A 13,360-nucleotide genomic window follows, 5' to 3' on the forward strand; every position below is an offset into this window, starting at 1 on the left:
GGGGGGGGGGGGGGTTAGGGGGTGGTTTAAAGTTCCCTTTGAGGTCTTTCATTTTAAAAACAGTAGAGACTGCTTTTGAAGTCATTTTTTCTAGAATAAGAGGTCTTTTGATAACATCAATTTCCCCATATCCACTTTCCTGACTTGAGGGGAAAAAGATAAAAATCTCCCCACTTATCCTTATCTCATTTAAATGCCTGTCCCACTTATTCCAAAAGATGAGCATACTGTGATGTGTGATGGGAAATGTGCCAAGCTGGCAGCCCCTTTGGTTCTAATGCCACTCACTGTGTGATGTTAGGAACCCACTTCCCCATCTCCAAAATGGTACCTGGCCTGCAGATCAAGAGCCTCCAAGGTATTGTGAAGTGAGCGAGTACAGAAGATCCATGAGGCATAAAACCAGTCCACTCACTGATTATGGCTACATGTGAATAATGGATTTTGTACTAAAATTCTTCACAATTTTAGAATGAAATAAATGGAAAGGACAGGATACAAGAGAGATAGCAGAGCTTAAGAAAACATTAGGAGATACTGTCATGTATAATTAATTAGAACAAATTAAAAAATAAAATAGAACAAAAGAAAGAAAACATTAGAAGAAATAGATTAAACTCCCAAGGCACAGTGAGTCCATCCAACGTCCCCAAGATATCTACCCCACCAGCGGGTGTGGCTTTTGGAAAATATGAAGAGTTAAGGCAGTGGCTGCTATTAAAGGTCAGAATTTACTATTTCCCAAATGCCTCAATTCTATGAAAGTCTGGCAGGAGATTGCATCACTAGATTTGAATACCTTTATTTAAAGAAAAGGACATTAGTCAGGTTGTCAGTAAAAGGAGGAAACAGATTGACAGCCTTCGTAAAATTAAACCTCCAACTTCAAATGGAAGTAGAGTGAACCTCATATTCTTATTTACTCCTTCCACTTCAAAAACCTGTACAGAATAATTTAACTAAAATAAATAAATAAATAAATACTATGATTCAAATAAACAAATAAATAAATAAATAAAAACCCATACAGTGAGCCAGGCATGGTGGTTGACACACATCTGTAATCCCAGGGGCTCAGGAGGCTGAGGCAGGAGGATCTGATGTTCACAGCCAGTTCAAAGCCAGCCTCAGCAAAAGCAAAGCGCTAAGTAACTCTAAATAAAATACAAAATAGGGCTGGGGATATGGCTCAATGGTCGAGTGCCCCCGAGTTCAATCCCTGGTACTCCATCTCTTACAAAAAAAAAAAACATTAAAGGGCTAGGGATGTGACTCGGTGTAAAGCACCCTTGGGTTCAAACCTTGGCACCCAAACAAACAAACCTGTACAGTGGAGACCTCTCACTAATAAAGGTAGTTAGTTACTCACCAGCTGCCCGCAGAGACTCTCAGCTACTCCATTACAATAAAGTAGCCAAGAAAGGCTGGAGTATTTATATTACATTTTACCCAAAGTTGGAAGGATAACAGAATAGAAAGAAGTAGGTAACTACAACCACGTAATTTTACTGACAAATGACAACTTGTCCAACTTTAGTTTGGGACCCCGGTCATCTATAGATACACAATCAGGTTACCTGGAAGGATATCCAGTCATTCTCAGTTTCTCTTATCCTGACCCTTCAAAGGGTCCTGAGAACAGAAATAAAAGACCCTACATGATGATAGGTACCAATTAAGGCCATCTATTTTAGGGGGAACCCTGCCAGCCTGTTCACCACTTCAACAGCATAATCGTAGAGAAAAACACAATCCAATTATTTCAGCACTTATATAATAAATGCCCTCTTAAAACAGCAGGGGCTGGTTGAGTTCTATTCTGTCACATGCTTTTTACTGTTACATAAAAGTAGGGAAGTTCTGGAGAATGAACAGAAGTCTTTATTGACAAGGTCTTCACTGGGGGAAGTGTTTGTGCCCCAAAAATCATCTCTAATGATTGTGGTATTTGCTTGTTTTAAAGAAAGCAGTTATGATATCACCAGTCACAGAAGAAATATTAATTATTATAGTCATAGGAAAGTTATTTTTAAAACAATGTTCAGGATATCTTAGGTGGGTCAAAAATCATAATAACTTAATAAAAATCCAGAAAATTCTCAGTAAGAGAGAACCTAGGTAGAAGAAAAGTACCTTAATCTAAGGGTTCTTGGGTGGGAACTCAAGGAATCACCCACATACTCTCTACAAACTGACACATTATGAAGCACATACAACTCACTTTGTGGTTTTTTAAAAACAGAAATGATAGTATGAGTGGAGGAAAAATAAAGTAGGTATGTGCACATTTACTCATCTTTTAATCATCTTCCCACCTACCCACCAAAAAAATCACCCTAAGAATAGCTCCATGTCTGCCTTGGAGTTTGAGTTACACAGATGGATATACTGTCACAACATTCCAGTACACTTAAGGTTTGTGCCTTTCTTTGCATATTTTATGGAAGAAGAAAAAAGCTGCAAAACTGCACTTTAGTTCATGATATACAAGCTGAAGTATTTAGGAAAAAGCAGTTGATATTTGCATTTATAGAAGCAAAAAAAAAAAAAAGCAGATTCTTGGGTGGCTCCAATAATGAAGCAAATAAATATATGGTAACACAAGTAAAATAGAATGATAATAGTTACAATCTGGGATGAAGTTTTTGACCATGCTATTCATTCACCTTTTCTTGAAAGGTGCTTGAAATTTTTACTGTAACATTAGGGAAAAACAAGAATAAACTACTGTTTGGTCAGAGATCTTTCTATCAGACCCTCCTCTGGGCCACCTAGAGGGCGTCCCGTTAAATTTCATGTTTTATCAGAAAGGAGTGATTTGGAAGCACAAATGGATCTATCAGATGGTGTAGTAGATCAATGAAAGGAAAGAGAGTAGGGTAGCCCTCAACTTGCAAGATGGCTATGGGAGAACTGAACAACAGAAGCGTGCATGTGTGTATATGAGTGTGCCCATCAAACAAAACTAGGGTCCTTGCCTTACTCCTTGAACAGATTGCTCTGGCTTCTGCTTTTGGCTCTACTGGGCAACAAGTGATCCAGTGGAGACACATTCCCACCTGCAAAGTTTTCAGGGCAAACTCCTTAGCAGCCACTGTGAAGACTTAATGACCTTCCCCTGGTGCCTCCCCCAATCCTCATTGGGGGATTCTTTCAAAATCTTCATTCTTTTAAAATTCATTACTTTTCCCTAGTTGGGAATTGTTTGTGAGGCTTCAGAAAACTAGTCTTCTCTGGTTCTTGTCCTGTTTCTTCATGTACTGATTTAGTGCCTAGGCAGAAAGCAGCACAATTACATTTCCTTCTTCATATTTCCAAGTGTTTTTCCTGCAAGTCCTTCCCCACAAAATTACCAAACCAGAGAGCTGTGGGTTTTTAAAAGCATTTCATATAATAAATCTGTAATGCAATAGGTGATGGTTTTCTTATAAGGATCAATCTCTCTTTTGCATGATTTCTTGCACTTAGTTCAAAAAGACTGCTGCCATCAACCTAGTACCCAAAGATGTGCTGAGGCACCACTACTCAGAAGTCTTTCTTTGCTCTTGCAGAGGTTCCCTGTGGAACCTGCTATCAGGATCCAACCTGTCTACCATTTTCTGCTACAGAGCAACTGATGGCCACTCAAGGTCCCAAATGGAGACTGCTGTTTGTGGGCTTCCTGCTTCACTTTGTGGAATTTGAGGAAGGCAGCTAGGAGGCTGAGCAATACAGCATAGGATAGAACCTTCTGCTCACCAGCACAGTAAGCTGGTTAAGGGAATGGCCTCTGAAGTTAGTGAAGAACTAAAACCTAGACTCTCCCACTTCCTAGTTGTGGTCCTCTGGGAAAGTCATTTACAATTGGGAAGAGATGGGGAGAAGATGATAACAGACCTAGTAATACCACAAAGCTAATGAGGACTAGGTGAGCTAATGCTGTTGACATGCACAGTATAACCAAGAGCAGAGAGCACTAGGCAGGGTGAGAAAGGAGAAGTTGGAAAATGTCCCCCCAAAGGCCCCTCCAGCCCTGAGAAGAACACAGTGCTCTTTATCTCAGGTTTTACACTTTCCAAATTAGCAACCACTGCTCCATCTGTCCACCCCACTGGCCCTTATCCAAGCCTCTGCTCATCCCACATCACTTCTGCTTAACGAACTCCTTTTCTCACCACCACATTCAGAAGTGCTCCTTTCATTTTCTTAAAACTTCTATGAGAAGTCTGACCACTTCCTTTTCCACAGGCTGCAGAACCCACATGGCACCCAGCAGTGTCCTGCACATGCTGTGTCCAAAACAAATACAGGTTGAGCAACTAGCACCTGGGCTGGCAAGATTCAGTTTGATTACAAAGCACAGATGCCCCATGAAGCACAAATATCCCCCTACTCCTGAACCAGGGGAACCTGTAGAGCAAGGGTTCTCAATCATGGCATTATTGACACTTGGAGCCAGAGAATTCTTTGTGGTGGGGTTGCACTGTATGCTGTAGAATGTTAGCAGCATCCTGACCCCCATTTCGGGTGATGGTAGCACACCCCTTTCCCAACTGCAAAAACCAAAATGTCTTCAGACATTGCCAAATATCCCCTAGCATAGAGTGGTAACGTTTTTTCCCCTATTAAGAACCACCACTGTGAGACTGAGAAGTATTACCAAGGCCCTATGCTACTTTCCTACTGGAATAGCAGCCACCAAAAGAGTGCAGGACAGAAAGACATGGTAAATTTCCCCCAATATCTACATTGATGATATCCTCTAAGATCCTGTCACTACCAGGTAATGATCAGCAGGACAAGTCACAGACTCTCTAGGCCTTATTTTCCTCGTTTTCAAGATGGAGATGAAAATCGTACCAAGGGTTTCGGGTTGTTGCATAAAATAATGCAAACATAGTGCTGAACTCAGTGCCTAGAACTGTAAGCATTCGATAACTGGATTATTATTAATATACACACATAATTAAGATCCAAATGCTAAAACTTGGTACATATTTGGTCCAGTATCCCTTTTTCTTTCCATGCTCCCCTTTCCTATACCATCCCCACCATTTCCTTCCTAAGGAGAAAGTAAGACAATTTGAGATAAAACACAATACAGTGGTCCCTAGAGCTGACAGCGTGCACAGCAGGACAAGAGAGCCCTAGGAAAATGGAGATTCCACAAAATGTGGTGTATTGCAACAGAAACAAAGAAATGCACATATTTCATACTAGGAAAAGGTAGAAGATTATCAGTTTCATTCTAAAACTAGTTTCTTCTAAAGCAACAAAATCTTCAAAGGAGGATGAGGCATAGAAGGATGTCATTCCTTTTACACAAAAAGGTTTCACCAATACATTCTCCTTCACAAATATTACCAAAGCTGACTGAGCAACAGATATTCCTGAATTATAAGTAGATCGTCATGTCTCCAAATTCCCCCTGTAGCAACCAAATTGTGGGGGAAAGGCATTTCCCAGCAGCCAGCGTTCGGAAACAACCGTCTCACAGTTCTTCACTCCAAGAGGAATCTTGCACGCACCATATTCCCCCACTCATCTTCTTTTTCCTGTTTCAGTCACAGCTTACTTCAAAGACAGACAGCTCCAACCATATTCTGCTTTCCCTTTCTTCTTTAGCTCCACCAGTAAATAAAGGAGCACTGGCCACGTGGCCAAGTGTTCAAGGAGACGGAAGACACACAGAAGTCAAGAGCAGCTTAACAGGCTATGGGTCAGCTGGTTGCAAGATCTTGGTCAAGTCAATTAATTTCCATGAGCCTCAGTTTCTCACACTGGGGATGATAAGCACTGCCTTGTAGAATAAATACCACCAAATATGCAGAGCTCCCTCCCAGCTCAGATTATAGCATATTATCTAATAAATGATTGCTTAATAAACAACTGCTGTTCTTGTAGATCAAAATTAAATATAAACCTCTTTCAAAATGTCCAAGTTCAGCTGAAATAATCCCTAAAGAATCCATTTTTCCCAGCTTCTTTTCCAATGAAATCTAGAGATCTCTTATATCTCTCCTTCTCTCCCATTAACCACCCCCAAAATAAGCCCCACAAAAACCTAACATAAATGTAAAATGAACCTACTTGTTTAAGCACATTTAAATGCTGCTTAATCAACTGCACCATTTTCCATTCTTGTTTCAAATGTTTTGACATTTTGGATCAAGAAAAATTCTGCTCCAGCCTAGGGCCTAACCTTCATCATGTGACTTTCACTGCTGCTTTTACAAAACATTTTCTGTGCCCCAAATACATTTTTGTGGGGGAGGGGCAATGGGAGAAAGTTAATGGTATACTGAAACCATCTACACTTCTTTTTGTTTTTAAATTTCCAATACGATTGAAATAACTCTGGCCAGCTCAATTACAAACATATTGGGAAATTTTGTTTTAATTCAAACAAATGAATAATTTCAGTTTTGTGTGTGTGTGTGTGTAGTCCTGGGGATTGAATTCAGGGGTGCTATACCACTGAGCTACAACCTCAACCCTTTTATTTTTTGAGACAGGGTCTCATTAAATTGCTCAGGTTGGCCTGCCTCAAACCTGTAATGTTCCTGCCTCAGCCTCCAGAGTTGCTGGGATTATAGAAGTGCACCACCACATCCAGCTTCAGTTGCTCTTTCTGTCCCTGAGTAGAGCACAATTTTTAAAAGAAGTCTATAAAAATATGAGCATCCAAATTTTCTGGTCCTGATACAATAATATAAAGTTTGTTGGGTTGTTTTTGTTTGTTTTGGGTTTTTTCTTTTTTTTCTGAAACAGGGTCTCAACATGTTGCCCGGGCTGGTCTCTAAAACTTCTCGACTCAAGTGATCCTCCTGTGTCAGTGCTGGGACTACAGGCGCTTACCAGCTCTGATATAACTTAAACAAATGTAAATTAGGTGAAAGTTTATAAATCTGAAGACAGTTGCTACAGGTCAAGTTTTAAATGTAAGTAATAACAAAAGACAAAAAAATAACTATGATTTTTCATCAGGTAATTTTAAACTAACAGTTAAACTTGATTTCAGTCTGCATGTTCGATTCCAACTTACTCTACTGAGGCAATGGCTGCATCCGTGCTAGTACGCATGGATATATCTGCCACCTATGAGTAGAAAACAACCTAGAAGGAGTCTTCATTTCTTAGGATTTTGTAGGCTATACTAGGTTCTTCAACTATGACCAATTTATAAATAAATATGAATTAATGAAGCACATATATATGGTGCTCAGTAGTTTCCATCACTGGCATCATGAGCAGACTAACATTTATGAAACCTACTCACCAGTGCATTCTTCTACCTTATCCTGGTGCAATGTATAAAATAACACCTTGCTTTAGTCATATTAACTGGGCTACTTTGGCTTCTTTTTAAATCTATTCTTAGCATGACATTTCTAAGCATAAAAGATCTGAAAGATTTATCTGTTCCCTTTCAAATTTAAGACAAAATGACAACCTCCAAAACTCCAACAGTCTAAAGTAAATCCAACCTCCTTTACCCTATATGTTGACTGACTGGCTTATCAAGCACATGGAGAGAGTGATTCAACTATGTGAAAATATTTAACATGTAAGGAAAAGGCTGAAAAGGGAGCAAGGAGAAAATGTTTGGACAAATTGTTCAGACAGAGGAAGACATTACTCTTTCATTTTAATTATTATTAACTTTGTTATTGCTTTAGTTTTACTGAATTACAAAAAAAGAAAGAATTTAAAGAGCCTAAATTATATCTATAATTATCAAGACAGAATGACTAAATAAAAAGTCTGCTATAAAGTGAGATGCTAACCACAGCAACACTGAGACCACGAAAGGCTCCTTCTGCCTAAAAACAGATGTAAGTTACCTATGGAAATATGATGCACCTCTTAGAGTTATTAAATAATACATTAATTGATGAAAAGAGCTAAAGTACTTTTTGCTTCTTTCTGGAAAACCTAAGGCACACAGGACTACTCCCAAAGATCTCTGTAAATGAGTGGTGCCTGGCTCGAGGTTCAGAAGTCCCTGGCACTCTAATTCACCCTTCTCCAGTTCATGAAAACCTACAAAGAACATGATTAATCCCTTTTTAAACTTTAATATTTTGAAAAACAGGATGAGGATTTATAAATTTATGAGGAAATCATCCTTTTAAGAAGCCACAAGTTGTCTGACAAAACACTGAAGTTCATCTGGAAAAATGTACATGAGAAAATAACCATGAAAAGTCGGAAAGTGCTTTGCAAGAGTGAAGAGTAGCAGGGTAAAGAAGGGATATCAGCTCTTTCAAGTCCTGAAACAGTCTATAAATGCACAGAGAGGGTGACAATGGGACTGAACAGAGAACAGAATGGTTAGTTTGAGAAGAGACAGGAAAGGTTTTGGAACTCTTCCTCATTCCTTAAACCAAACTAAAATCCACATGGATGAAAGATTTAAAGATACACTTTTTTTTTTTTAAATCAAGGATTGAACTCAGGGTCACTTAACCACTGAGCTACATCCCAAAGCCTTTTTATTTTTTAATTTGAGACAGGTGGTTTAGTCAGCTTTTTCGTTGCTTTGACTGAAGGACCGGACCAGTAGGGAGGAAAAGTTTATTTGAAGGATTCAGAGGTCTCAGCCATGGCCAGCCTGCTCAAGGTGGGGCAGAAAATCATGAAGGAAGAGTGTGGTGAAGAGAAGCAGCTCACGTCTACTTTCCAGATCCAAAATGTACACCCTATAGCCATGTCCCAATTCCCAACACCTCCAGCCACACCCTACCACTTCAATTACCACAGTTAATCCCTATCAAGGGATTAATTCACTGATTGGGTTAAGACTCTCACAACCCAATCATTTCTCCTCTGAACCATCTCACACGTGGGCTTTTGTGGGACACCTCACATCCAAACAATAACATCCCACTCTTGGTCCCCCAAAACTCACACACACTCATCTGACAATGCAAAATACATTTAGTCCATTCCCAAGAGTCCCCTCTCAACAGTTCTGAGATTGCTCAAAGTACAAGTCCAGAGTCTTCTCTATGATTCAAGGCAATCTCACATTGTGAGCTCCTATAATATTAAAAGCAGTTTACAAGTATCCAATACATACAGAGTAAACTTTGTGTGTGTGTGGTGCTGGGGATTGAACCCAGGGCCTTGTTTATGGGAGGCAAGCACTCTACCAACTGAGCTATATCGCCAGCCCCAGTGCTATGCATCTCAAAATTCCTCCCACCAATTCCAAAAAGCTCCAAATGCTTATTAACCACATGGTAAGGTTAGTCACAGCAAGGACCTGACTTCTTGGTGCCAATTTCTGTTTTAGTTATCTTTTTCACTGTTGTTTACTAAAGGACATGACCAGAACAATTGTAGAGGTGCAAAAGTTTATTGGGAGGCTTACAGTTTCAGAGGTCTCAGCCAAGGCCAGCTGCCTCTATTCCTCAGGGCTCAAGGCAAGGCAGAACATCATGGTGGAAGAGTGTGGCGATGGAAAACAGCTACATGGTGATAAGGAATCAGAGAGAGACTCCACACTCCAGGTACAAAATATATCCCCATAGCCACACCCCAATTCTTACCTCCTCCAGCCACACTCTACTACTTCCATTACCACAGTTAGTCCCTATTAGGATTGGATTAAGGCTTTCACAATCCAATAATTTCTCCTCTGAACTTTCTTGCATTGTCTACATGTAAGCTTTTGGGGGACATCTCACATCCAAACCATTACAACAGGGTCTTGCTAAGTTACTGAGGCTGGCCTTGAACTTGACATACTCCTGCTTCAGCCTCCCGAGTCACTGGGATTACAGGTGTATGCCACCACACTCAACTAAAGATATACATCTCTAAATATTATGTCTATGTGATATGTGTGTATGTGTATTCCATTCACCTAACATTCAGAGAAACCTTCAGTAAGACTACATAACAAAATACGTGGTGATCTTAAAAGAACATATCAGCCAATGTGGTGACACACACCTATATAAACCCACCAACGGGAGGCTGAGGCAAGAAGAGTACAAGTTCAGGGACAGCCTCAGCAACTTAGCAAGACCCTGTCTCAAAATGTAAAAAATTCAAAAGGCTGGGATATAGCTTTGTGGTAGAGTGCTCCTGGGTTCAAGCCCCAGTAGCCCCTCCCCCCCCCAAAAAAAAAACCCAAAACAAGCAAACAAAAAAATACACACACACACATAAATAATATGTATATAATTATTAATATCTATGCATCAAAAACAGTGCATTAACATTTATAAAGCAAAAACCCTAAGATAGTAGGGGAAATAAAAACCCATTAATTGTTGAAAACTTTTATTCTTCTCCCAGTCTGTGGAAGATCAACCGAACAAAAATTAAAATACAGAAATAAATTGACAGGGCTAATATACATTTTTATTTTACATACCTTAATTTTAGAACAATATAAAACAACAATAAAAAGCAGGGGCTTGAGGCCCTTGTTTCCTGCCTTAGACCCAAGAATAGGAGTAACTGCTATCAGCAGAGGAAGCCAGGTAGGACAGGACCATTCAAAGCTACTATAGGAGCCATGGGGACATTACACTGAGGGCCTACTGTACATTTAAAAGGGGGAGAGGGTTAATAAAAACCCATGTTTAACTCTGAGGTCCTCCTGGCCTAGGTCCCACTACCCTGCTATAGTACGCTGTATTTTCTCTGAAAGAAAATAACTTCCTTTTATGTGTTTGTGAAATATTCACAAAAATGTTCACATATTATACCACAAATAGTCTACAATTAAATACATGCATTTGAAAATAACTGTAAACAGAAGTACAAGAGAGATGAGGTGATAATGAAACCAGGATCCCTGAAGCAATTTTATACCATCACAGAAGATACAGACAGAAGATATTGCAGGTTCTAGTTGGTTGTGATCACATTTTTTCAAGAAGCCATGGAATCCCTTGAGAAAAAAGGTATTTAAACCATCTGCTACTTCTTGAAATATCAAAGGTGAAAGATTATCCATTTTCTATTTCTGTATTTTATGTATTAACACCACTTGTACTATGTTTCCATGTTTAATTACCTACCTTGAGAAGCTCATTCCTGGGCTTTGATTAACACACATAAATTATTTCTCTCTTCAAGATCTGGTTTTGGCGGAGATGGAGGCTACCTTCTCTCCACTTCTCATGAACAGACCTTCACATGATGAAAGGTTATTTTGTGAATCAACCTTTATTTCTACTAGCAAGGACAAAAGTCCTCCTTACTGTTTAAATCTTCACTTCCTTATGTTTGTATTCACTTGAGCTGGGACTTCTCTAATTCTACCACATCCCTTATTTGACAGTTCCCAAACTCTAAAAAAATGTCCCCTGAACTTCTTTTCAACACTAATATGCTTATGTATCAATTAAGGGCAACTCTTAAAAACTCCAGCCTCTACTTTATAAATTAAAGTTATATTATGACATTCATTTTGAAATCATTAAAATAAATTTTTTTAAACAGTAGGGCTAAATTTTCACAGTACAGTAACCCACTAAAACAATCAAATTTTTATTTCAGGAAACTGCCATATGATGGTTATTTCCTAACACCATGTTCACCTGTTTAAAAAATATCATCTGTCCCACCACTATTACTTACTTCCATGACATTCTGGAGGGACAATTACGTTTCTATAATATGTCCTGGCTTGCTTTTTCTCCTCTGATGTTCACCTCCCTCAGAGGTCCTCCTGGCCTAGGTCCTGCTACCCTGCCACAGTACGCTGTTCGTTTTTGTCACAGTACTTAACACAGTTTATACCTGTCTTATTTGCCATTTTGTTTGATTATTTGAGTCTTTCTCCTCCATCAAACTATGACCTCCTTAGATGGACACAGTGGTTCACGCTTATAATCCCAGGAAATGGGGAGGCTGAGGCAAGAGGATTACAAGTTCAAAGTCAGCCTCAGCAATTTAGTGAGATCTTGTCTCAAAATTTTAAAAATACAAATGACTGGGGATGTAGCTCAATGATTAAGCGCCCATGGGTTCAATCCCCAGGGAAAGTGTGTCTATCTTAATCACCTTAGAGCCCTGCACAAACCACACACAGTAGCTGGCTCTCAGTCAACAAAGCATGCATCCATATATAATATAAACAGCTAATAAACATATATTGCTACTGAATGTGAATTGGCCATATTCATAAAGCTATTAATACTGATAGAATCCATAAGTAGATATAAATTAATACCCAGAGCAATGAATTCCAATAAAATTTGGAGACTTCCAAATTCAAAGAAAACTGGGAAGATTCAAAGGCAGAGATGAAAAAGACATGTAACCAGGGCTTCACAGCTTTTACAGAATAGCTAAGGAATGCTAAAGACAACTCATTTTCTTTACCATCAAATGTGTGCCTAAAGATATTTTCAGAGTATTTCATGAAATATTTTTTTTGTTCATGAAACAGGTCTTTTTCTGAAGTTCCCCATTCAGGAACCATGTTTTAGTAATAATTTCTAGAAGCTTCACTTAGGTAACATATTTTTGTATGTGAATTTCTAGAGAATTATAACAGCTCATTTTTATCTGAGCAAAAATTTATCTAAAAACACAATGAAATAACAGTGAAGTTCCAATTTCAATTATAAAATAAAGAATTTATATTTAATGAAGAATGTGTTTAAAGTGTACTGAGGACCTATGCTCAGTTGTAGAGCATGTGTCTAGTACACAGGACTAGATCCTGGGTTTGATCCTCTGCACTAAAAACAAAACACCCAATCCTAAGCACCAAAAAAAACCTGAAATTTTCTATGAGAAAAATATGAGTTGAGATTTTTAAATCATATGAATTTTATACATTTTCTAATATCAAATACAAACTTGATCACATCTCAGAACTATTCTTTTCATAGTGCAAATAACCATGATATTATTGAATGACTTACAAGAAACTATTAGATTGACACAAACCTGGGCTATGGCAGGCATATAATTTGGAAAACAGTTTGGCACCTTCTCAAAAAATAAAGCATAAAACCATCATGGTACCCAGAAATTCGACCCCTAAGTATCTAACCAAGAATTTGCATTCAAATTTCATAGTGTTACTCCAAACAGACCAACTCACCCAATCAAACACCATCCAGTAAAAAAAAAAAAAGAATTACTGACACAGTCCATGCCACATATGAACCTCAAAATATTATCTGGATGAGGCAGATACAGTGGCACACAACTATAATCCCAGCTACTCAGGAGGCTGAGGCAGGACAACAGCAAGTTTGAGGCCATTCTTAACAATTCAGTAAGACTCTGTCTCAAGATAAAAAATAAATAAAAAGCAATGGGGATGTGGCTCAGTGGTTAAGTGACTCTGGGTTCAATCCCTGGAGCCACCAAAAAAAAAAAAAAAAAAAAAAACAAAAAAAAA

The 13,360-nt window shown here is 38.8% G+C and overlaps 1 protein-coding gene across 4 annotated transcripts in view; it reads right to left on the reverse strand.

Moving 5' to 3' along the window:
* Aff1 (ALF transcription elongation factor 1) overlaps window positions 1–13,360 on the reverse strand; it is a 189,444-nt gene that overhangs the window by 105,588 nt on the left and 70,496 nt on the right. Inside the window, exon 2 of one of the 4 annotated variants that reach the window (XM_048784857.1) lies at window positions 11,019–11,130. The exons of the other annotated variants lie outside the window; for them this stretch is intronic. Within the exon in view, the coding sequence (XP_048640814.1) occupies window positions 11,019–11,056 (38 nt within the window). The 5' untranslated portion in view covers window positions 11,057–11,130. The remainder of the gene's footprint in view (window positions 1–11,018; window positions 11,131–13,360) is intronic. 4 annotated transcript variants of the gene reach the window in all.

This window comes from Marmota marmota, unplaced genomic scaffold (genome assembly GCF_001458135.2).
Source record: "Marmota marmota marmota unplaced genomic scaffold, marMar, whole genome shotgun sequence".
NCBI lineage: Eukaryota > Metazoa > Chordata > Mammalia > Rodentia > Sciuridae > Marmota > Marmota marmota.